This window comes from Anopheles coluzzii, chromosome 2 (genome assembly GCF_943734685.1).
Source record: "Anopheles coluzzii chromosome 2, AcolN3, whole genome shotgun sequence".
NCBI lineage: Eukaryota > Metazoa > Arthropoda > Insecta > Diptera > Culicidae > Anopheles > Anopheles coluzzii.
The window spans coordinates 115,785,473-115,809,089 of NC_064670.1; the positions used below are offsets into that span (position 1 = coordinate 115,785,473).

At 42.2% G+C, this 23,617-nt stretch overlaps 9 protein-coding genes across 9 annotated transcripts; 4 read left to right on the forward strand and 5 right to left on the reverse strand.

The window, feature by feature from the left end:
• Positions 1-165: 165 nt before the first annotated feature.
• Positions 166-610, reverse strand: LOC125906558 (cuticle protein 19-like). The gene has a single exon (XM_049605972.1). The coding sequence runs from the start codon at positions 553-555 to the stop codon at positions 166-168; it is 390 nt and encodes a 129-aa protein (XP_049461929.1). The 5' UTR covers positions 556-610.
• A 1,590-nt stretch (positions 611-2,200) lies between these two features.
• Positions 2,201-2,720, reverse strand: LOC120947441 (cuticle protein 19-like). The gene is made up of 2 exons (XM_040362767.2): positions 2,709-2,720; positions 2,201-2,642 (listed from the first exon to the last, which is right to left on the reverse strand). The coding sequence occupies exons 1-2, from the start codon at positions 2,718-2,720 to the stop codon at positions 2,265-2,267; spliced, it is 390 nt and encodes a 129-aa protein (XP_040218701.2). The 3' UTR covers positions 2,201-2,264.
• Positions 2,721-3,692: 972 nt separating this feature from the next.
• On the forward strand, positions 3,693-4,328 carry LOC120947451 (cuticle protein 19-like). Its single transcript, XM_040362778.2, has 2 exons — positions 3,693-3,798; positions 3,877-4,328. Exons 1-2 carry the CDS (start codon positions 3,790-3,792, stop codon positions 4,234-4,236), a joined length of 369 nt encoding a protein of 122 aa, XP_040218712.2. The 5' UTR covers positions 3,693-3,789; the 3' UTR covers positions 4,237-4,328.
• Positions 4,329-5,362: 1,034 nt separating this feature from the next.
• Positions 5,363-10,370, reverse strand: LOC120947450 (cuticle protein 19-like). The gene is made up of 2 exons (XM_049611195.1): positions 10,362-10,370; positions 5,363-5,716 (listed from the first exon to the last, which is right to left on the reverse strand). The coding sequence occupies exons 1-2, from the start codon at positions 10,368-10,370 to the stop codon at positions 5,363-5,365; spliced, it is 363 nt and encodes a 120-aa protein (XP_049467152.1).
• A 765-nt stretch (positions 10,371-11,135) lies between these two features.
• Positions 11,136-11,657, forward strand: LOC125906561 (cuticle protein 19-like). Its single transcript, XM_049605974.1, has one exon. It carries the CDS (start codon positions 11,196-11,198, stop codon positions 11,562-11,564), a length of 369 nt encoding a protein of 122 aa, XP_049461931.1. The 5' UTR covers positions 11,136-11,195; the 3' UTR covers positions 11,565-11,657.
• A 1,587-nt stretch (positions 11,658-13,244) lies between these two features.
• Positions 13,245-13,702, reverse strand: LOC120947452 (cuticle protein 19-like). The gene is made up of 2 exons (XM_040362779.2): positions 13,694-13,702; positions 13,245-13,616 (listed from the first exon to the last, which is right to left on the reverse strand). The coding sequence occupies exons 1-2, from the start codon at positions 13,700-13,702 to the stop codon at positions 13,263-13,265; spliced, it is 363 nt and encodes a 120-aa protein (XP_040218713.2). The 3' UTR covers positions 13,245-13,262.
• A 1,399-nt stretch (positions 13,703-15,101) lies between these two features.
• LOC120961397 (cuticle protein 19-like) lies at positions 15,102-15,749 on the forward strand. The gene is made up of 2 exons (XM_049605969.1): positions 15,102-15,194; positions 15,257-15,749. The coding sequence occupies exons 1-2, from the start codon at positions 15,186-15,188 to the stop codon at positions 15,659-15,661; spliced, it is 414 nt and encodes a 137-aa protein (XP_049461926.1). The 5' UTR covers positions 15,102-15,185; the 3' UTR covers positions 15,662-15,749.
• A 616-nt stretch (positions 15,750-16,365) lies between these two features.
• Positions 16,366-17,274, reverse strand: LOC120947432 (cuticle protein-like). The gene is made up of 2 exons (XM_040362758.2): positions 17,182-17,274; positions 16,366-17,085 (listed from the first exon to the last, which is right to left on the reverse strand). Exons 1-2 carry the CDS (start codon positions 17,188-17,190, stop codon positions 16,513-16,515), a joined length of 582 nt encoding a protein of 193 aa, XP_040218692.1. The 5' UTR covers positions 17,191-17,274; the 3' UTR covers positions 16,366-16,512.
• Positions 17,275-20,696: 3,422 nt separating this feature from the next.
• LOC120947433 (cuticle protein 7-like) lies at positions 20,697-21,607 on the forward strand. The gene is made up of 2 exons (XM_040362759.2): positions 20,697-20,796; positions 20,888-21,607. The coding sequence occupies exons 1-2, from the start codon at positions 20,782-20,784 to the stop codon at positions 21,419-21,421; spliced, it is 549 nt and encodes a 182-aa protein (XP_040218693.1). The 5' UTR covers positions 20,697-20,781; the 3' UTR covers positions 21,422-21,607.
• The last annotated feature ends 2,010 nt before the right edge of the window (positions 21,608-23,617 follow it).

Sequence of the window (23,617 nt, forward strand, 5' to 3'; positions counted from 1 at the left end):
CTATTAAACCATAGGAACTTTATGAGAATTTTATAAGGCCTCAGCGTTCCTATAGAATATAGATTGATTGTGACCAATACAAACACGCAAATGTATTTAACAAAAAGTAGCTTTATTTCATTCGTATTTACAGGAACTGAAACGGAATTGATGCACTGATGCATCTCAATAATGATACTGGTGCAGGTTGCCGTTGGCGTAGCTGCTGCCATGTCCATGACCGTGTCCATGGCTGTACGAGTGTCCAGCCTCATGGTGTCCATACACTTCCGGGTGGTGAGCATGGCCCACTCGCTTGACGTGAGCCTGGAAGCCGTTGTGCTTGTCGGACGAGTACTCAACCACTCGCTTGGTTCCGTCGGCTTCATCCAGAGTGTACTGTCCCTTGACGACATCTCCATCCCGATGTTCCCACTGGCTCTTGTGGTCTCCGGTGTGAGGATCCTTTACTCCATACTCGAACTTGTAGCTGGGATGCGAATGATAGTCCTCATGTTCGTAAGCAGCAACGGCTACAGCCAGCAGAGCGAGGGCGGCGATCGTGATCTTCATCATTTTGGGAAGAGTTCTTTGGTTTGTGGATTGGTTGGATGTTGTTCGAGCTGTGGCTGCTGGTTTACTGATGGCGTTTGAGTCAGTTATGAGGGCTTAAATATGAAGCGAAAGAAGTAGGGCGACGAATGAGTGGTTTACTTTCATTGCTGAAAGTTTGGTGCATTTTCGAGTGACCTTGCGTGACAGTAAGGAAAGCGATGCATATGTGTTCACATAATGTTCCACAGAAATTCTAAATGCTGCTGTATTGGATTTTAAAATTATTTTTTATTTATTGTTTAGAATAATGATTATTAAATTAACAAATTTAGGCTCAAGACCAGGACCGCTACGGGTTCGTTATCAGTTTCAGGAAAAGTATTCGTTTAGTACCAGTTCAAGGATCGGTATGGCTTCAAGATCAACACCAGATTTTTTTCGTAATATTATTATTATATAATAATAATAATATTATATAATATTATTATATTTCGTAACGTAAACCCTGTAACAGGACCTAATTTATTGATAACCTTAAAATAAGTTCTATGAAGGTTTGCAAAAATGTACTTCGGATAAAAAGGTTTCAACTAATATGCAGTTAATTCCTCAAAACTGTATATGTTTTCGTGTCAAATTAAATGCAAATCAGTATCATAAGTTACCTGATTGTAGCTCACTTCGTCTAGATTCTCACTTTGAGCAAGTAATGCTAACTTCAATTTAAAAACGAAAACGAAAAACAATTTGATTTTGGTCGTATATCTCCTGCATGAAGCTAGATAAAATAATCATAAATGAATAATTATGTTCAACGATAAATGAATCAAAAAAGGTCTGTATTAAGATATGCTATACTATTTTGCAAGGTAGATATACAGTTGCTGCCGTCATCTGCATCTAGTATTATGGTAGTTATAACTATTTGTGGCGTGAAAAGGCAGTAGTTAGTTATGATTACAATTAATTATTTTATTAAAAGATTATGAATTTTGAAACTACCATCATTAAAAAGAACAATACAAAGAATATTACAGGCATTTGATACACCTTTCTTGGCATTTAATTCATGAAATGTCAACAACCATATGCTATAAAGGTTGTTTTAACTGACTTTTACACAGAAGACTAATAGAAGACTGTTAGAAGGACCCAATTGTAAGACAGGCTATTGTTGTGTGGTTTCATTAATGAATCACAAAGAATCAAGCTCTTGAATGACATGGACTAAAACCAACAATGAATTGATGAATTTTTGAGGTAAAAAATAAATGGACTTCAAAATAGAATATAAACAGTAAAAAGCATTAATTGCACATTTAAAAAAAAAACAGGATAGACAATGCCAGAAGCCGGTCTCGTGGCACAGTCGTCAACTCGAACAACTTAAAAACATGCCTGTCATGGGTTCAACTCTCAAATTGACCTTGCCCCATAAGCAATACGGCAAAGCATATTGGATTAAAAAAGGGAATCTAATCGTAATAAAATAAATCGTTATATTTCAATTATGCATTATCGTCAGAAATGCGATTCGAGTCGCTTTTCCATATCATACACTGTTTTAAAACTTTTAAATAACAAGTAAATACTCAGAAATATATTTTCTGAATATATACTTAAATGATTGATTTCAGCAATGGAAAAATACAATTACAATTCATAGTATAAACATGATTTTATTCAGTTCATATTTTTAGGAACCAAAACGGAACGATCATAGACGCTCCTTAATGATGATACTGATGCAGGTTACTATTGGCGTAGCTGCTGCCATGTCCATGTCCTTGCCCGTGACCGTACGAATGTCCAGCCTCATGGTGTCCATAGACAGCCGGATGGTCAGCATGGCCCACTCGCTTGACGTGAGCCTGGAAGCCGTTGTGCTTGTCGGACGAGTACTCAACCACTCGCTTGGTTCCATCAGCTTCATTTAGAGTGTACGCTCCCTTGACGACATCTCCGTCGCGATGCTCCCACTGGCTCTTGTGATCTCCGGTGTGAGGATCCTTTACTCCATACTCGAACTTGTAGCTGGGATGCGAATGATAATCATGATCGCTGTTGTCAGCAACAACAATAGCTACTACGGAAGCAATGAAGATGATCTACATTTATTATGAAAATATTTATTACAATTTTAAGTTGACATACTGCCCTACACTTGATCTTACCTTGCACAGCATAATGTAGTGTTTGCGTCGCGGATTCTAAATGAGAACTGATGCTAAAAGTCATCATACCTTCCAAATTTATACCACCATTCGCTGTTCATTCGTGAAAGTCCGCTCCTCGTTTCGTCATTCAGACGACACCAGTCCTCATGATGAACGATAAGTATTATTGCATTTTATTTTCTAACAAATCATGAAAACATTGCACTCACAACAATAACATCTACAACAGTAGTAAGTAGTGGCACGTGCCCTAGACTCATCCTGCAAATAGAGACCCTCGGCGTGAAAATGCTCCCACCAACTCCATAAACACAGCCACACACAAACAACCGGTCTGTAACCGGTGCAGATTTTGAGCCCTTGCCGTATACATGTTTTGATTTAACGCTCGAACAAACAGCAATGTACCCAATTACTACCAATACCATTCGTATACACTTCACTGTATTGTACGCATACGCCCGCTCGATATGTTTTCACATGTTTGTAATCAACCGACTCGCTGTAGGGCATCGATCAGGAAGTGGAAATCGAAAACCAGATCAGTTGAAATCTTTAAAAATACGTTGAAGTGTGTGTCTTATGTACGCAAACTAATATTTTTTACCCTCTGTACTTTTTCGCTACCAAATCACACAGCTAATATCTAAATTGAGTCTAAATTTTGCTTTAGTTTTTCATTTATCGCTGTTCAAATTTGCCTGTTCTTTTAACTAAACCATTCGCGAAGCCGGCAAATGCTCGACCCGATCACCAACTCACTAACACGACTAACGTTCTCCGCTCGATGCCGCGTGTCCACATCACCGGCACAGGAAAGTGCAGCTAATTTAACGATTTCGTCACCCGTCATTGGGTGGGTGCGGCGAGTTTTCCCTCAAGCGCAGCCCACCTGCTCGCACGCGGGGAGAAAATTATTAACCACAATTCGGTTTTTCGGTGAGCGTAGTCGTATCTCAACAATAGTCACTGGCCGGGTATAAAACCACCGAGCGCGAGACAGATTGACATCAGTACTCAACTAGCGCTCAGTAAAAACAGTTTCACCAGCTCTAGCTAAACCTCAATAACCAACAAAATGATCAAGGTAAGCTTGATTGGGACACTGTGTGTTCAGTGGCGAAACCGTTCAGTTCAACAGTACTAACTTTCTATCTTATGACAGATTGCTCTGATTCTCGCCCTGGCCGTTGCTGTGTTTGGATATGGTCATGAACATCAAGATTATCATTCGCATCCCAGCTACAAGTTCGAGTATGGCGTAAAGGATCCTCACACCGGAGATCACAAGAGCCAGTGGGAACATCGCGACGGAGATGTCGTCAAGGGAGCGTACACTCTGGATGAAGCTGATGGAACCAAGCGAGTGGTTGAGTACTCGTCCGACAAGCACAACGGTTTCCAGGCTCACGTCAAGCGAGTGGGCCATGCTGACCATCCGGCTGTCTATGGACACCATGAGGCTGGACATTCGTACGGCCATGGACATGCCAGCAGCTACGCTAAGCTCAACCAACATCACTGAGGAATCAGAGCATTGTGATCTATAATCATCATCTTTAACTGTCACTGTGATCTTATCTGTGTAAATACATTTCATTTCATCAATTCTTCAAATCCAACGGTCTCAAGTAACTGTCCTCAAGTACACATAGTAATTCTACAGTTTTTTCCAATTTTTTTGTCATCGTTTGAAATCTTTGTTTATTTTTAAGCAATAAAGATAAACGTTTTGTGAGTGAACAAAAAACAGAATTGTATGAAAGTGCACTTGCAGGTGACAATCACTAAGTATTTCGAAACTATCAATTTTACAATATTTTCGCCAAAACAACGAGATTTTATTTAGTTTATTTCTTATTTTTGTTTTGGTTTTTAAACATAGTTTTCAATTTAGAATAGCTTGCCACATTGCTGCATGAAGAGCCCAATTTGCTTAGGATTTTTAACTGCGAGTATAAATATTTTAAATTCAAAATAAAATACCGTTTACTCATGATGACTGCACTATCAAGGATAAAAAACTGTATCAACGTTTGATGGATAGGCCAAGGAGACATTTTTTATCGCTATTCGTTCTTTCATCTTCTTTTTTGGCACCACAACCGTTGTCGGTCAAGGCCTGCCTGTACCACTAACGGGGTTGGCTTTGGGTGACTTATTCATTACTCATAGCAGGATAGTCAGTCATATGCGTAGGGGCTTGAATGCATGACGGGCATGTTATAAATTGTACGAATTGACGACTGCACCACAAGACCGACCCCCTTTCCTTATTTATGTATTGCAAATGAATGTTGATTGTTTATCATTTATCATTTATCGTTTATAATAACCTAATCGTTTCTAAAAATTTACAATAGAAGCATTCAAGATAGCGTTTATCAGAAACAATTAAATTGTTGTTTGGTAATACACAATAACCGTTTGCTTAAGACACAGAAAAGCAAAAGCAACTTTTGTATTTATGCTTATGTCAGTTTTTGGTCTAAATAATGTTTTTTATTACTGGTAGAAATATGAACCAAAAGTAAATTCAAAAATACATTCCTTCTTTTATGCTCTTCTTATTAGACAATCATCAATTCGTAAAAAAAATATTAAGATTTTTTTAATTTTATTTCAGTTTGCGTAAAATCAAATCACTTTGTTTAGTTGTACTTATGCAGCTTGCTATAGCTGTGACCGTATCCATGATCGTATGATCCACCATATCCTCCCTGGTGTCCATACACTTCCGAGTGGTGAGCATGGCCCACTCGCTTCACATGAGCCTGGAAACCGTTGTGCTTGTCGGACGAGTACTCAACTACTCGCTCAGTTCCGTCAGCCTCGTGTAGGGTGTAGGCTCCCTTGACGACATCTCCGTCCCGATGTTCCCACTGGCTCTTGTGGTCTCCGGTATGAGGATCCTTTACTCCATATTCAAACTTGTAGCTGTGGTATGCGTAGTAATCATCAACTGCGGCTGTCACAGCCACCAAAGCTGCCAGAGCAACGAATACCTAAGATGAAGAGATTGTTAGTAGTATTGTATTGTTGTATTGTATTGTTTATTGTATTAAGTGATTGGCCAAACAAGCGGCCTTATCACTGAATTAAAACTAAAACTTAAATAACTAACGCAGTGTACAATGACAAAACCGATCAACAGAATCTAGTAGGTAGGTGCCAGTCAAATAAAATGTAACGCTGATTAAATTTACGGGCCATCGCAGTCATTGGGTCGTTCTCGCTATATGCACGTCTTGTAAGGTCAGTTCTTAATAGTCTGTAGTTACGGAACACTCTAGGAGGGACATTTATGTTGACTCTAGCCAGTAGTTCTGGCGAATCTATCTCACCGACAATAAGTTTGGACAAAAACGTACATTGGGCATTATCACGTCTCCTAGCAAGTGTGTCCAGACCAAACAACAAACAACGAGTATGATACGATGGACGAGGGGTTACATTACGCCACGGTGTGAAGTGTAGGACAATACGAGTAACTCTCTTTTGGACAGCTTCTATTCTATTGGACCAAACACTAGAGAACGGACACCAAACTGTAGAACTAAACTCGAGGATGGAACGAACATAGGACTTATACAGAGTTAACAGGCAGTGTGGGTCATTAAGTTCTCTCGAATGTCGACGAATAAATCCTAGCATTTTGTTAGCTTTGTCTAAAATATCACAGTAATGTTGTCGGAAATCTAGTTTGCGATCCAGGGTGACTCCTAAATCCCTGACCGTATTGCACCGCGGTAGTTGTGTCCCTGATATGCTATAGATATACCTTATCGGACTAGCTATTCTAAAGAAAGACATTGACGTACACTTATCAACAGAAATTAGCAGGTCGTTGTTGATACACCAGTCAGAGAAAACATCAATCGATCTTTGCAGTGAAAGAGAGTCGGAAGTATTCCGTACGATACGAAACAGCCTAACATCATCCGCATAAAGCAGACAATCTGCTTCCGTAATGGCCAGTGTGACGTCGTTAATAAAAAGCGAGAACAGCAGTGGTCCCAAGTTGCTGCCCTGAGGGACGCCAGATGAACTCTCGAAAACCTTAGAGGAGACACCATCGATTTGTACGTAGTAGCTACGTTCAGAGATATAGGACCTGAACCAATTCACCAGCGGAGTAGAGAGACCGATCCGGGCGAGCTTAGCCAACAGCAAGCGATGGTTCACACGATCAAACGCAGCCTTAAGATCAGTGTATACTGCATCCATCTGAGCTCCGGAAGTAAAGGCTGCGTGGCAGTTGGAGACGAATTCCACCAGGTTTGTGGTAACACTGCGTCGAGGAAAGAAACCATGCTGGCGTGTAGAAATATAAGAACGACAGTGATACATTAGCGAGTTTTGTATGACGATCTCAAACACCTTGGCACAAGAAGGCAAGGTGGTTATACCGCGGTAGTTCTCAGCAGAGTTTTTATCTCCTTTTTTGTACACCGGAAACATCACAGAGGATTTCCAGGCCGTGGGTACAGTACTTTGTGCAAAAGAGAGTTGGTAGATTTGAGACAGAGGCTCTGCTAAAAATTCGCGGCATTTGGCAAGGATTGCCGTAGGAATACCATCGGGTCCAGGGTTGTATGAGGTTTTGACCTGCTGCAGAGCACGTAGTACAGTATCTACCGAGATAATAATATCGCGTACATCAATGTCAACAACATCACGGGGCACATTATTTAAAGCTGCTTCTAATGATAAGCTTGCATCATCCGTAGTAAAGCAGTCCTTGAAACGATCAGCAAATAAGTTGCACATGCCTTCCTTACTGCTTGTGGAGACGTTGTTATATGTGAGAACATCGGGGAGCGAGCTGTTACCGCGTTTTGATTCAACATACCTCCAGAATCGTGTTGGGTGTCTGATGAGCGAGAATTTCACTCGAATGAGATAATTAGTATGAAGTTGTCTGTTATAGCTTCTATATACATTATGGGCAGCAATGAACCTTAACTTGGAGTGTTGTGTACCATTTGTACTGTAAAAGCGAAAGCATGACGCTTTGTTTTGCTTTAGACGGCGTAAACGTGCATCAGACCATGGTGGACTGCGACGCGGTGGCATTAGAGGACAGCACTCAGATATAAGCGCCAGTAGTGTTGTGTTAAATAGTTCCAATGCTGAGTTAACATCCGGATTACCTTCCAGGAAAGACCAGTCAGTAGATTGAAGCAGTTCAGCTAGACGGATAAAGTTAGTTCGCCTGTAGTTACGTGTGCCGGACTCACGGTTTGGTGAGGTAGAACGCCAGGAACGAGCTGTATTGCCAGCACCAGTTAAGTGTAGTTCAACAGGAGGATGATGAACATCAACGGCAACCATAGGGAAAGGAGACACCACCGGTGGGGCACAATAATGTAGGATCTCGTCAGAGACAATTATGAGATCGAGAATGTTATTCGATGCATTAGGTATAAAGTTGATCTGAGAAAGCCCATTACTATAGATGCAGTCAAGCAAAGAGCGGCAGTTGTCCGTAATTCGTGAATTCTCATAATTGATTCGCAGTGCAGGAACGTTAGAATCATCGGTGTTCCAGGAAAGATTGGGGAAGTTAAAGTCCCCGAATAGGAGAAACGTATCGGTGGTTGCACAAGCAATATTATCTATGGTGGAGCAGATAGTTTGCATGGTAGTAGTGTTGTTTACTAAATCTGGAGGAATGTACACTACACCCGTGATAAAAGTACGTTTATTACCATAAACTCTTACCCAGAGTTGCTCAACGGTATCCTGTGTAGGACAAAGTATTGTACGTAGGTGTGAAGCAACGGCAATGAGAACCCCGCCACCGATTGATTTTTTACTATTTTTGCTGCTGCGGTCTGTTCTATACACTGTATAATTATCCGGGAACAATTCCGAGGAATCAATCGTTGAATCCAACCATGTTTCAGTCAGGATAATAACGTCATAGTGGGTTGTAGAAACATAGTCAAATACTTGATTGCATTTAGATTTCAATCCTCTAACGTTTTGGTACAGGAACAATAATTCGTCAGTATTATTACGGCAGGCGACCCCTGTAGGATTGACATGATAGCCGTGCGATTGTGTGAGTGTAGTGTCCGTTCTTTGGCGATGGTTTGTTTTGGTTTCACGATCATTAAGTTGCGTGCGCCTTTCGTCAAGCACTGCCTCAGTCGAAAAAATATTGTTTGTTGTAGGAAAAACAATCGTCTGGTAAGTGCAATTATTATTTACTAACGTTGTTTCAGCGCCGGTGTTCTTCGTTTCTTGAGACGTGTCAGGATGATTTGTGTGATTGTAAGTGTGCGCGATGTGCGTGGACTGAATACCGGTGAATATTAGTGGGTTTGCGGTGTTGGTGATGTGCGTGGAGTGTGTGCCGATAAAATTGTGTGATCCAGCAGTGGCGGTGACCGAATATTTAGCACCGTAGGCAAAGTTGTAGGTGTGGAGAGACCCATTGGCGGTTGTATACGAAAATTTGCACTCGGCTGTTGAGTTCGGTAGTCAATGAATTCACGTACTGATAGGCCAAGAGGCCAGGTGTCAGGGGAAAGAGCCTTGTCACGTAGTGATAAAGGCACTAACACTTTAAACGACAGGAATGAGAGTGTAGCCGTATTTGTACCCTGGCGAATAAGACAGTATGCTGTAGCATCGTCAATGGATAAAGCTTGTTTGACCATTTGTACAATTTGGTCACTGGTTGTATCGGGAGAGAGCCGGGAAATATACAACGCGCATTTTTGCACCGCGGAATGAGCGGGTACTATTTTGATTGGAAATGCTGCTATATCCTTTTTTGTGCCAGTTATCACAGGTGGTGCATGAGTTTTGCGTTGAACATCGTCAGTTCGCTTCGTATTGTTGTTTTGGCTATTTCTTTGATTGCTCGTAGCACCGAATGTAAACAATGCGTGATTGTCCTTAATGACATCGGAAAACAAACGTTTGGATGGATTTATGCGACGAATTTTTGCGGGAGGGTGACTGCTACGTGGAGTTTTTAGGTCAAGTTGGCTCATCCGTGCAAACCCAGTTTTAATTTCGTTAGTCAATGGCTCCATAACGGTCTTGATGCTTTCGGCTACTGTCGTTATTGCCGCCTGGAACCCAGATTGCATGGCTGCGTCTTTTACGAACTTGGTGCGCGGATTCATGAAGACGTTGTTGCAGCCAATACAGCACCAGTGTAATTGTTTATATTCCGAAATGCGCAGGAACAGATCAGCGGGAACCGAAGTGCAGCGCTGATGAAATGGGGAGTCGCACAGGCAGCAGCTGATAGATGCCTCCGCAATTTCCATAGTGCAGGCGTTGCAAATACGGGCCATTCTACGGGAAACGGTGCAGGTTGTCGTTGCAGCAACAAGAGCGATGGCGGTCAGGACGCGTGAACTCAGACGCGATCCGAAATGCGAAATATGCGCGAGTTTTTGGGTCACAGAGATAAACGCACTATTGCACGAAATACGAACGGTGTTCTAAAATACTGTGATTATACAGAAACCGAAAAATAGTGAGATAAACAGCGCGATTTTCAAGAAAAGATACTGAGCGATATGCGAAAGCGACTTTTACGTTAAACGTCAAACGTCAAAACGTAGTAGTTTTGTATATATTTTTTTAATCTTTCCTTCTTCGAAACAATGAATCTTCAATACAGACCTTGAACATCTTGGTAATGGTTAGAAGGTTTTCTGTTTAACTATAACGAACAAAAGCTGAATGATGAGTCTATCTGTGTGCACTGGTTGTTATATACCAACCGGTTGGAAAACTTGTGTAAGGATAACAACGTCAACGACCACTCCGGTGGCTATTTATTTCCTCATAACTGACAAGTGGCATCGCGTGTTCCATTCACACAAGGGTTTGAACTTCTGCGTAAACGGTTTCACGACGATTGAAGTTTCAAATGATTTTCGTTCACATATTTTGCTTTGGCCTTCAGTGTTTGGCCTGCCCAAACCATTTTTAAATAGATATCTATGAGTGCCTTGGCTTGGATGTTTGAGATGCATGAAATGAATCTTTGATTTAGCAACCTGTTTTTGTCCATAAACACGTAACAGGACATTCACAGATTAATTACTTCAACAATTCATCAACCCTTTATTAGGTAAAACAATAGACCTGTGCCCAAGAAAGTTCTCGCTCTTTCTTTATTTTCATAGGAAGAGTCCTTTTCAATTTCCAATCATTACCTAACCCGGTATTTGTATCGATTTTCGGGCAGATAGCCATAATTATACAAAAAATTATGACCAAATAGAGACCGAATTATGACATCATTTGACAATTTTCATTTCTACACCCATATGCAAGGTCATGCAATAACTTGCCAAACATAAACAAAACGAAAGGAAACCACACATTCCAACCCTACTCGCTTCGCATCGTATTTAAGGCCGCATACCCAACTCAAACGCCATCAGTCAACCGCCAGCCACAGCTCAATCTGCAGCTCACCAATCCACAAACCAAAGAACCCTTCCCAACATGATGAAGATCACGATCGCCGCCCTCGCTCTGCTGGCCGTCGCCGTTGCTGCATACGAACATGAGGACTATCATTCGCATCCCAGCTACAAGTTCGAGTATGGAGTAAAGGATTCTCACACCGGAGACCACAAGAGCCAGTGGGAACATCGGGATGGAGATGTTGTCAAAGGACAGTACACGCTGGATGAAGCCGACGGAACCAAGCGAGTGGTTGAGTACTCGTCCGATAAGCACAACGGCTTCCAGGCTCACGTCAAGCGAGTGGGCCATGCTGACCATCCGGCTGTCTATGGACACCATGAGGCTGGACATTCGTACGGCCATGGACACGCCAGCAGCTACGCTAAGCTCAACCAACATCATTGAGGAACCAGAGCATTGTGATCTATAATCATCATCTTGAACTGTTATTGTGATCTTATCTGTATAAATACATTTCATTTCATAGACTTTTCAAAACCAACTGACTCAAATTACTGACACTCCGAAATTGTTGTGATATTAGATAATTCTTCAAGTTAAATAGAATTTGCAACTGTTTGTAGAGTACATATTTCCAAATTGATCCGCATGCTGTTTTGCTAAACTATGCAATTGTTTGTTCTGTTTTGAAACACCTGATTTAAAAAAAAAATATCATTTTTAACTATCGCATACTACTATTTTACGTTTATATAGCTTTGGTAATGCGGTAATAAACTTATACAACTTTATTAACCAAAACATGTGTCTATCGTTTCAATGAGTGGTAGTTTCAGCACAACAGTGTATATTTACAAACATATAGAAACTAAGCTATCATCGCCAATAGCTGTAATGGTAATTGGGTTAGCAGCGGCCACTCTTTCCTGAGAACCATCAAGACCACAACACCACAATAGAGAGACCATCTTTCACACCAAGGCCAGAGAATTCTATCACGACTTCAAATTGGACATTCCTGGCTCACCCAAACCTTTTTATTGCAAAAATCCTGCCCATCACTATGCATATTAACCGAATGCCATGGATATACTGCGGAACGCACCACCAGCAAATTGGACCACAGTATCGACACCATCCTCTCACCAGACAGCGATTGCCAGCGAAAACTGTAAAAATTCCTTCGTATAACTAGTCTTTATGAAGAACTTTAACTAAAGCCGCATGCAAAACAGTCAAACATTCTAAATAAAATCAACGGATAGCTGTACCGAGACCGGTATAAGGTATTTGCAAGCCACAAATAGCTTGCACAGAAGAATGTTAGATTTTAAGTTTTAGAATTCATCAACCGATTCAAAGAGGCAAATGAGGCCGATCGGCTCAAGTATCTATTAAAAAAAAGACAAACAAAAAATAAAAACTAAAATAATTACAAAAGTAATCACTTTGTCTTATTTAGCTAGAACGCCTAAGCGTTACATGCTTCATATTGTTCAACTTGCTTGTGAATCCTAATAGTAGAAAACTTTTAAAGTAAAACCTTAAAGATTGTTTAATGTGATCAAACAATATGATTACATTACAAAGTGTCAATTAGTTTCTTTTTCTTCTTTTGGTTTAACAGCCGTTATCGGTTAAGGCCTGCCTGTATCACTAACGGGCTAGGCTTTCAGTGACTTATCGATTACTCATAGCAGGATAGTCAGTCTTATGCGTATGATGCACGGTTCCTTCGGGATTTAAATCGATGACGAACATGTTGTTAAAACGTGCGAGTTGATGACTGTACCAGTTTAGTCTATGTATAGTAACAAGAACAGTTATTAATTGACATTCTTAATCGATGTATTACTTATTACAGGTATGTATACCATAACTAAAGACCAATTAGTAACTAACTGCTTAGGGAGGCAAATAAATATGCAGTTGTGAAAAAAAAAAACAAATCAATGATAAGTTAAAGAAAGAATTTGTTTACAATAGTTCTAACGGAAAAATGAACGAATAAAATGACGAAAATCATCTCATCAACTGAATTAATGTTGAAATTACCCAAATAATCAGTTTTATCTCATCAAAGCCAGTCGAGTTCATTTGAACTAAATTTAAAGTTTTATTGCCAAGATCTAATCTCTTTATTTAATTATACTTATGCAGCTTGCTGTAGCTGTGACCGTATCCATGATCGTATGATCCACCATATCCTCCCTGGTGTCCATACACTTCCGGGTGGTGAGCATGGCCCACTCGCTTCACATGAGCTTGGAAGCCGTTGTGCTTGTCGGACGAGTACTCAACTACTCGCTCAGTTCCGTCAGCCTCGTGCAGGGTGTAAGCTCCCTTGACGACATCTCCGTCCCGATGTTCCCACTGGCTCTTGTGGTCTCCGGTGTGAGGATCCTTTACTCCATACTCGAACTTGTAGCTGGGATATGCGTAGTAATCATCAGCTGCGGCTGCCACAGCCACCAATGCTGCCAGAGCAACAAAGATCTAAAATGAGAGTTTGAAAAGTGGCAAATAGTTTATTATTCTTTCTTACTTTATAACATGACTTCTTCAATACAAACCTTGAACATCTTGATGATGGTTAGAAGGTTTGATTGTTTTACTGCAACGGACAAAAGCTGAATGATGTTTATAGCTGTGTGCACTGGTTCTTATATACCAACCCGTTCAAAAAGCTTGTGAAAGGATACAAGTTTCATTTAGTTACCTTCTCATAACTAACAAGTGGCATTGCATGTTCCGTGCACATAAGGATTTGCAAATGACAAACCCGCACACAAATCACAAATGATTTCACATTCTTTGAAGTTTCAAATTCATTTTGTTTACTTTTTTTTCTTTGGGGTGGAACATCAGTGTTTGACCTGTCGCAACCATTTTTACTGAGGTTTCTATGTTTTGCTTCTTTTAACGGCTTGAAAGAAGTGTAGTTGTAGTTGTATTGACAATCTCAACAAACGGTTTTGTCCATAAACACGTAACATGATATTATCATATCAATTACTTCAATCAATCTTCTGCACTGTATTAGGGTAAACATCAGGCCTGTGGCCAACAAAACTCTTTCACTATCTTCTCAGTGATTTCCGCTTGCTAAACATGATCTACCCCTGTAAATGCAATCCTATACAAACATAATTTGTAAACATGAGCAGTGATCTGATCCAATTTCACGCCCAGTTAACCACACACATGATCCCACCTCGCTGATCTATGAATAACACCAACTAGATTTCCCTCTCATTCGCTCAAATCATTTTTCTTTTGATCATCTTATTTCCTCTCGCAAAATGTGTTTTACAAAATCTTTACGTCTGGCGCTTTATTCACCAGTTTTCATTCATGCTCTCCGATCGCCGTTTTCTTTCAAGGTTTTATTTCGTAGAGGAAAAAACGTCCCAGTGAAGCATAAAACATAACGCTCGAGAAATAGACACAAACATACAATCGTTCCGTACCGAACCAACTAACCGTCCACCCAAAACCACCAGCCAAGGTCAAAATTCACGTAAAATGGAAAAATAACATTTTCGCCTTGACTAACCTTGGGCGATGGTGTTTGACGCCAGACCAAAAAAAAACGACGGTTGTGCCTTCCATATTACGTTATGCGGCCACGTTTGGTCAAATGAAGAAATAAGGGGAAGGCAAAAAAAACCGTTAAACGCATCGACAGTCGTTTGGTGCTAAGGTTTGCGTACTCGAAACCACATGGAAATGTTGCGAGTTAGAGTGATGGCTACAGCCATGAAACGCTGCACGCCCACAAATTCCGGCTGTCGCATGCCATAACCAATCGTCCTGTCACAGAGCTGAACCACAAATTAGCGAAATCGAACCGAACGATTGTCTGATGGGCTGGGCCACTGCTTCGATGCGTTAATTAGTAAAACTTTTATTTCGTACAGAACGCAACCGTGTCAAGCGTGTTTGGTTGCCGAGCTACGACAATATAAATACTCGAACTAGCCATTTAGAAACCATCATTCAGCAGCCGAACGTTCTTGCCAACAGTAGCCAAAGCCAACTAACCAAATCACTTCTTTAGCAAAGATGTTCAAGGTAGATATTCAGCAGCAAATCCTGGTATCGTGATCTTCAACAATAGTGTATTCTACTTTCAGATCATCGCACTGACTGTCGCCTGTTTGGCTGTAGCTGCTTCGGCTCAATACTGGGGCGGATCTGGATATGGATACGGTGCTGAGCATCATGGCCATCACGATTACTATTCGCATCCTAGCTACAAGTTTGAGTATGGCGTAAAGGATCCTCATACCGGAGACCACAAGAGCCAGTGGGAACATCGCGACGGAGATGTCGTCAAGGGAGCATACACCCTGCACGAGGCCGACGGAACTGAGCGAGTAGTTGAGTACTCGTCGGATAAGCACAACGGCTTCCAGGCTCATGTCAAGCGAGTGGGTCATGCTCATCATCCTCAAGTGTACGGACATCACGGAGGATACTATGGAGGATACGGTCATGGCTCGGGCTACAGCTACAGCAAGTTGGACCAGCATTTCTAAGTTATTGTTGATTTTGCTAAATCAGAATCGGCGATATGTGTTTGGTTGATTGTTCCTGAATAAATCCATTGTTGACGTTGCATACGTACCTCCATTGTCTTCTTCTTCTTTTGTCTCAAGAACTGTTGTCGGTCAAGGCCTGCTTGTACCCACTTGTGGGGTTGGCTTTCAGTGAATAATAGATTACCCCCCCCCCCCCCCCCCCCCCCTATAGCAGGATAGTCAGTCCTACGGCGGCACGGTCCATTTGGGGCTTGAACCTATGACGGGGATATTGTTAAGTCGTACGAGTTAACAACTTTACCACGAAGCCGGCTAAACCTCCATTGTAATTACCATTATTGTCGGCGAAAATTGAATCTGTTGAGTGACTTGAACACATTTGTTGTAAAATCATCAGGGATTTGATCATCGGTGCAACCATATCCCCCATACATTTCCTCCATAAACAAATGGAAGTTTTTTACAGTTACTTCTAAACTAACTAACTAACTAGTGTTTACTTTTAAATGTCTCGAATTAGATGATGATTTTTAATGATTTTTCACATCATAACCTATGCCGCAATTAATTACATTATGCAATGCAGACATACAGAGTAGCCATGGTTGACAGTATTGGAGGAAGCTTGTTGATATGATGTTAACTCCAAGATACTCAGAATATGGTACCCTGACACAAAAAACAAACACCAAAGACGCAGATTTACGGTACGAATGTAACAGTCTTTGGGTGTATTTAGAAACCAGTACAAATATAGTGTACAACTTTCGCTTACAAACAAACTACAACCCCCTTTTCTTCAGGTACACAGGGTTCAGGATGCTGCAGTGATTGAAGAACTTTCCCTCCTAGTAGCCCTTGCCATACCCATACCCATGATGTTCCGGCTGCTGGTGGTACTGATGGTTCGCATGCTTGTACTCCACATGCTCATCCTCCTGCTGATGATGATGATGGTGATGTTCCTCTTGCGGCTCCTCATGTGCCGGCGCCACATGATGGTGTTCCTTTTTCGGGATGGGCGAGTGTTCGATCCTCTTAACCACCGCGTTGAATCCATGGTGAGGATCGGCCGTGTACTCGACCAACCGCGAGCTACCATCAGCATCCAGCACGGTATAGGCACCCTTCACCACATCACCATCGCGTTCCTCCCAGTGCGTCTTGTGGTCACCGGTATGCGGATCCTTTACACCGTACTCAAACTTGTAGTTGGTCGGTGCGTAGTAATCAACGAAATGATCCTGCTCCTCGTGATGGTGCGACGACTCGTGGTGATGGTCTTCCGCTGGTACCGCCTTTGCCGGTTCGTCTGCGGCAGCATGATGGTAAAACTTTCTAGCGGCATACTTCGAGCTGTAATGACCGCTACCGGTATAGGCAGCGGTCGCAATGGCCAACAGGGCAAAACAGCTCACAAACTAAATGACACGAAAAGAAAGTTGCTAATTAACGATACCATTCTATTGAGAACACTTTGACTCTGTGCCCACGCTTTACACTGTTATCATACTCACTCGGAACATTGTTCTTCACCACACGAAACACTAAAGCACTGCAACACTGAACACACGCTGTACCCGAAAGTTTTGGGCTGTCTATTGTTCGATCGCTATCGATTGAATGGTACCGGCTACAACGCTTGCAACCACTTTATATACTAGTAGTCGTATTAAAAGGGTGAAAATGGTTAATCGACCGGGAGAAAGAGCACGGTCGCAACACGGAGACCTCAGCCAAGACCCCCGTCGAGTTAAGCTAATCGTCAGTAATCTCACCGACGCCAACGGCATGCTCCCGATGTGCAGGCGTACAAGCTTATGCCGCTCCCGTACTTACACCGGCTGAGCGAGTTACATAAAAACAAAAAAGTTCAAAAGAAATTATTATACCTCCTTTGACGTCGCCCGATCCCGATCATGTCAGAGCGTGCGGAGAGCGAGAGAAAGGCCCCAGCAGTGCTTTCTGGTAGCAGTTACAGTAATTTAATTAGCGCACTGTTACAATCGATTTGTGGCGCGGAACCGATGCCACCGAGTATAAGAAAGCTCTTACAGACACACGTACACAATTGGACAACGGCAGCAAGCTTCTCCAAAGTTGAATGGGTGCTTGTTGGCTGCTCTTGGTGGATGAGTTTTTACCCCAGTACATGTAGCTGTCTGCTAATCGGGCGAGCACTGTACCCAGATTGGATGAGATCGTGATGAAAATCGAGCGTGAGAAATGGACAACTCGATACTGCAAACTGTTCCGGATTCGGCAAGATTTGGCACACCAAGGCTACGGGTGATAAGTTAATCGACACATGAATAGATTATCGTTTGATCAAGCCAATCCAATGCTCAAAACACATTTCCGCCTTTCGTCTCAAAAAGGAGTAAAAGTAATTTCAAACCACTTTTAAAAGGGACTTCTTAGACTAAACAATATTCTTATAACTGACTACATAACATACATAGATTTTAAAATAAATTTAGCATAATATTTCAAATGAATGATCGTGAGCCATGTAGTTTTTTCATAACATCACGAATCTTTTCAATAAGAGTCACAATAGCTGCTACCATAAACAAGGAAATCTGCAGACGAGAACATTGAATTATGATCCTGCATCTATTCTTAACTTCGATTCTTGATCATATTTTCGTGAGATCATTCTATTTGTCTATTCACGGTCGATTCCGAATTTAAAATACAGTTCAACAGAAAAATATCGCTGTTTCCTACTTAATTAAAAACACGCAACAAACAAGCCAAACTGCAGACCAAGAGCTCATTATATGTTTCCGGTTTCTCCAGACCCCCTTCAAACCTTTGCGTTAATGCACTAATGAACCAAGCAAAATTAGTGAAAAATTATCCAAGAATTTGCCGACTGTAACATGCGATTGTGACAATAAATAATCACCGAACAACTGGAGCAGCTTACTTTCCCCCGTCAAGCTTGCAGCTTTTCTCGCCGTTGCATTTCATACAGCAAAATCATAATCCACCCAACCATAAGAGGTTTAACACGAAGCCACGAATAAGCTGCCGCCCACCGAGCAGCACGTGCCCGTGCATTATTGGCCGTACAAGTGATCGTTTAATCCAAACCGATCGTTTTCCCGGGTGCAATAGCTAGCCCCGCCGGACGAACGTTTCACTTTCTGATGAAGTAATTGACATTTTATTGTTCATTCTCTTTTGCCCTCGCACGTTCGCAGCCACCACTAGACTGTAACGCCCTTTAAAATCCAAAACACCACGTGATCTGCTAACACTATACGGGGTGCAATGCTTCGAAGTCGAACGAGCTAGCGAGTCTTCTATTCCCTCCAACAACGCTATGCAAATCAAAACCGTTTGCTCAGCAAAAGGAAAAGATCCCACGCCAAATCATTTTTCTGCCACCGTTGTGCCAGACATGCGTAGCAAACTGCGAGAGAACCGCCCTTTTTTTCGAACGTCTGTGAGAAACCATGGGCAGCATATTCTTCTTTTGATGTCAGACTCGTTGCACCAGCAAATCGACACCCTCACAAGCCGTTTTTTTTTTTTGCGCCAAAAGCTCCAAGCGATGGAGATTTAAACGCCGCCGCCGAAGCACGGGGTGGCCTGGCAAAGCGCGTCGCGAACGAAATTGAGGCAAATTTGCAATCGCTTTGAGGAAGAGCCCGAGCATAACTGCTGCAATTTTGCGCACCCGTTTGTGCAACCGATCTGTATCTGTTGCTCGGACCATTGCAAATATCATGCTCTTCGAGCTGAATGATTGAAAAGAGTGAACCCATCTTCATCTCAAGACCCGAACAGCCACCGGCGAACAGTGTTACATAGAGCGATCGGAAGAGGTTGTGCGAAGATTCGGGGAGATCGGTACAAATAGCTCATTAATCGTCTCGGTAAACGGTCGATAACACAGTAGTGAATGCGGAGAAGATGGGTACAGCGATAGCTAAATAGCTGGTGCGTTCCTCGGGCAAAATAGCAAACGAATCGAATGCTGCCCACTCTGAAGCGGTCTTTCAGTGTGAAGACCACAGTGTACCACGCAACCAAGTATCCGTGGGATAATCTTTAAAGACATTCATCATCCCATTGATTATGGCATTGGATGCTTTTGTTTGTACAGCGAATAGTTAAAGGCGTGAATTGATGTTTGAACAATGTTCGTTTCACAATCAATGGTGTTATGATTATTTATAGAATTAAATGTACTCCAAGTCAATCATCGAAACCTAACAATTACAAGACAACACAACGTAAGCTTAACAATGCCAAGACCTAATAAATCACAAGACCTGAAAGGTATCACAAGAAAAAACTACATGAGCTTAACAATGCCAAATTTAATGAGGAAAACATTTAAAAAATAAGAGTTAACAATTTTATGAGAATAAGAATATCTCTTATTCCCTTTGAATCTTTAATTCTGCTAATAACTTATTTTACTTTGTTATTAGACACACACTTATGGTCGGTACTCAGTAATGAAAAAACCAACAGAAAAACTATCGGACATGCAATTACTTTACCATTTCGTATCACACATTCGTGCCACCTTCTAAGCTGCTCCAATTTTGGAATTTCGACGCCAACCGAATAGAAGACACCGATTGTTTGCTGACGTGTTTCAAACCCTTCAACCCTTTACCTCCCTTTCCAGTAAACCCCCGCCAATCATTCTCGTTTTCGACATTAGCAAGAGGTTCGTGCAGCATTCATTCCAACCGCTGCCGATCACAGACAAGTGGCTGGTGGCGTGCTGCCGTCGCATTTCAGCATCATGCGAACCGTTCCCTCATGTCTCGTTCACAGCGACCCAGCGAGTGCGTATGGATGGGACAGAACGGTGCGCAGAATTGCCAATTTTCCGGACCCGATCTCGCCGCAAGTGTAAACAAATTCAACGCGCGAGGAAAGATTACAATTCTCACGCGCAATGTAACACTTGCGACCGGCGCGTGTCTCATGTGTGCTTTACTCCACACGGGGCAGCTTTAACTATGGTAGGGACGCGCCTGTTTAAGAATGGTATATATATTGAGGGTCTTTAGTGGAAAAACATATCAGTACAGCGGTAAACGCAGAGCTAAATAGACTGAATAAGTGGTTAAGTGTCTTCACCCAAAATGAACGTGATATCGGTAAAGTGAACGAACTTCGAACTAATCGAGTGCAACTATGAATCTGGGAAGAGTAAAGTGTTAATCTAACGCAAGCCTTGTTTGTTTGTAGGTGACTTCGGTGGTGCTGATGGTGGTAGCGGTAGGCAGTGCATACATTACAGGCAACGGGTACAATATCCAGACCAAACACTCATCACATTACTTTGGCAACGGGGCGAATGCCATCGATTCCTATCAACCGTTGGGCATCGGATCGGGTTACAGTGAGGCCGGTGTGATTGGTTACAAATCCTCCCAGGATGGTGGCTACCCGGAAAATGGCTACGACTACAGTGATCATTACGCTTACCCGAAGTACAAGTACGACTACGGTGTGCAGGATGCGCACACCGGGGACCACAAGAGCCAGTGGGAAATCCGTGACGGAGACGTCGTCAAGGGAGGTTACACGCTGTACGATGCTGACGGTACGAAGCGCGTGGTAGAATACTCGTCCGACAAGCACCACGGATTCCAGGCTCACGTCAAGCGAGTGGGCCATGCTTACCACCCGCAGGTGTACAAAACGGAACACGGCATTTCGGGCGGTGGCTACGATGAAGCGGAAGGTTACAGTTACAGCAATATTAATCAGCATCTGTAAAGTGGCTGCTGTGTCTTAGCTTCTTCTCTACCATAATTTATTTACACTATTCAGTATCTCTCATCTTGCTTCTTGTGCTGTGTACTGCTCGAAAGATGGCCGTATGAATGCGCAACGATGAAAACGCCTGAATGTATGCTCAACGCAGGGCACGTGTTTCGAGTACGCAAATATAACAGTTTTCTTTTTTACTTCTGTTTGTTGAGTTTACTAATCGGTGTGAATATCACACTAAAATGAAAATTTCAACTTTAAACCTGGAATTGTTATAATAATTTATTTCATATGTTTGTCAATTGTATGAGGTGTGATTTTTTTGTGTGACTAACAAACTAACTTTTAAAATAATACATCCGGCATAAACTATTCTTCAATCTTTCATCATATTTTAAAAATGAAGTTCCTTGAACGCAGAACATCTTTCAGTATATTCAAAATATCAAAATATCTTTCAAAATGGTTTATTCTGTTTTGCAAGTAATGCCAAAAATACACAAGGCTTGGCACCATCTGTATATTTATACACCAATAAGAAGATTCTCTTGTCTACAGCATTCATAACAATACCCACGCATAAATAATGAGCAAGTCTACCAATGTTGAGGTACATATATCAATCAGTGCTCAACTTTTACTATGCCCGTCTATCTGTTTGCCTAGGTTGAGGGAGTTTGATTTGCATAGTGCACTGTACAATATTTCTGCATTCGGCGATGCATAACGGTCAAGGCTTCAGTTATGCTGCCTTTTTACCAAATCAAAAGTAGGAGCTCAGAGCTATACATTTTCTGATACTTTGCCTTCATCACCTTTTCTCCATATTGCTTGTCAGTGGCAAACTTCTATCATTCCCATCAGCTCAGCTGATTAAGCAATTTAACCCGCTCGGACAAACGCAAAGCCCTTCTATCGCACTAGGAAAGATAACGACCAGCTAGTTGCTGCTGCTCCTGACCAGCATTACACTCACATCACTGCCCTTTAAATCGTTGAACCTTTGAAAGCGGCCGTTGTTACTAATGTTGCTGCACAGCAATGCTGGAAAACTGGTTCCATCCCTGCGGGCTACGCAAGCCGGTTACTGCCTGGCCGTTGAGTTTTCCATTTCGCTCGCCGATGCTGCGTCACCAGCAGTTACGCACGCCATTGTAACTGGCCCAACGAACTGGCCATTTTCCCTTTTTTTCGCATGTACGGCCAGCCCACATGGAATGAAGGGAATTTGGCCCCGACCCTTGGTTGGTATTGGAACTGCCATCGACAAAAGGGCTTGGTTGCCATTGAAAGAAAATTGTTTTTCCAGCGAACAAGGGGAATAAGGGTTCGTCGGGTTCGTCGCTTCCAATTGGCGTTGAAGTCTATTGACATAGATTTCAACCGAGCGCAGATAAATAAGTATTTTTGCAGTTTTTTTTTAGCAGAAACCGTTCGCAGGAAGTGAAATAAATAAATATTGTCAACCATAAACAAAAAGCCTAGTTTATGTTTTTTTTTTACGTTTTATTCTCCCTCCTGAATAAAAAGAAATATTTTGATTTCTTACGCAGTGCAACAAAGTTGCAATCATTTTATCTATTTAATGCCCACCATTTTTTGCTGGATGCCATACCATCTCCCCCAGCGGCACTTATTTCGAAGCTTTCATCTAATTTATCTCAAACCGTCACATCGATTTAACGTCCCACAATCATCATTAACGCCAGCAAAGCAAACCAAATCTGCAACACATCGCCCGTCACCACATTAAACAAGCGTAATGTGGTGGACAAAACGTTGCACCCGCATGTAGAAAGGGAAATTCATCCCGCTGATCGATATCCCAGAGCACGGGTGCGACGCCAAACGGAAACCGTGCTACGGGAAAGTGCTGCACGGCTGGGAAAATGCCAATCGGAACGACCCGGAGAACCGGTTGCCCACTTTCCATTTCCATCAAGCGCATGCATGTGTGTGTGTGTGTATGTGTGTGTGTGTTTGTTTTGTTGCCGAATGGTCGGGATCATGGGAACGGGTGCAAGATCAAGGCAACAACAGTACACTCCTTTCGTGCTGGCCCGCTGTTTCAAGCTACGCAGAGCAAAACAGAGAAGGGATAGTGAGCAAAGGGATGGTTATGGCGCTCGCACACCAAGAGGATGCCATTTCCACCACCATCAACTGGAAGGAAGTTGGTTCGGGTGGTTCGCAGCTATAAAG

Coding starts and splice junctions, on each gene's coding strand:
- LOC125906558 (XM_049605972.1), bottom strand. CDS start 555: ATGATGAAGATCACGATCGCCGCCCTCGCTCTGCTGGCTGTAGCCGTT.
- LOC125906561 (XM_049605974.1), top strand. CDS start 11,196: ATGATGAAGATCACGATCGCCGCCCTCGCTCTGCTGGCCGTCGCCGTT.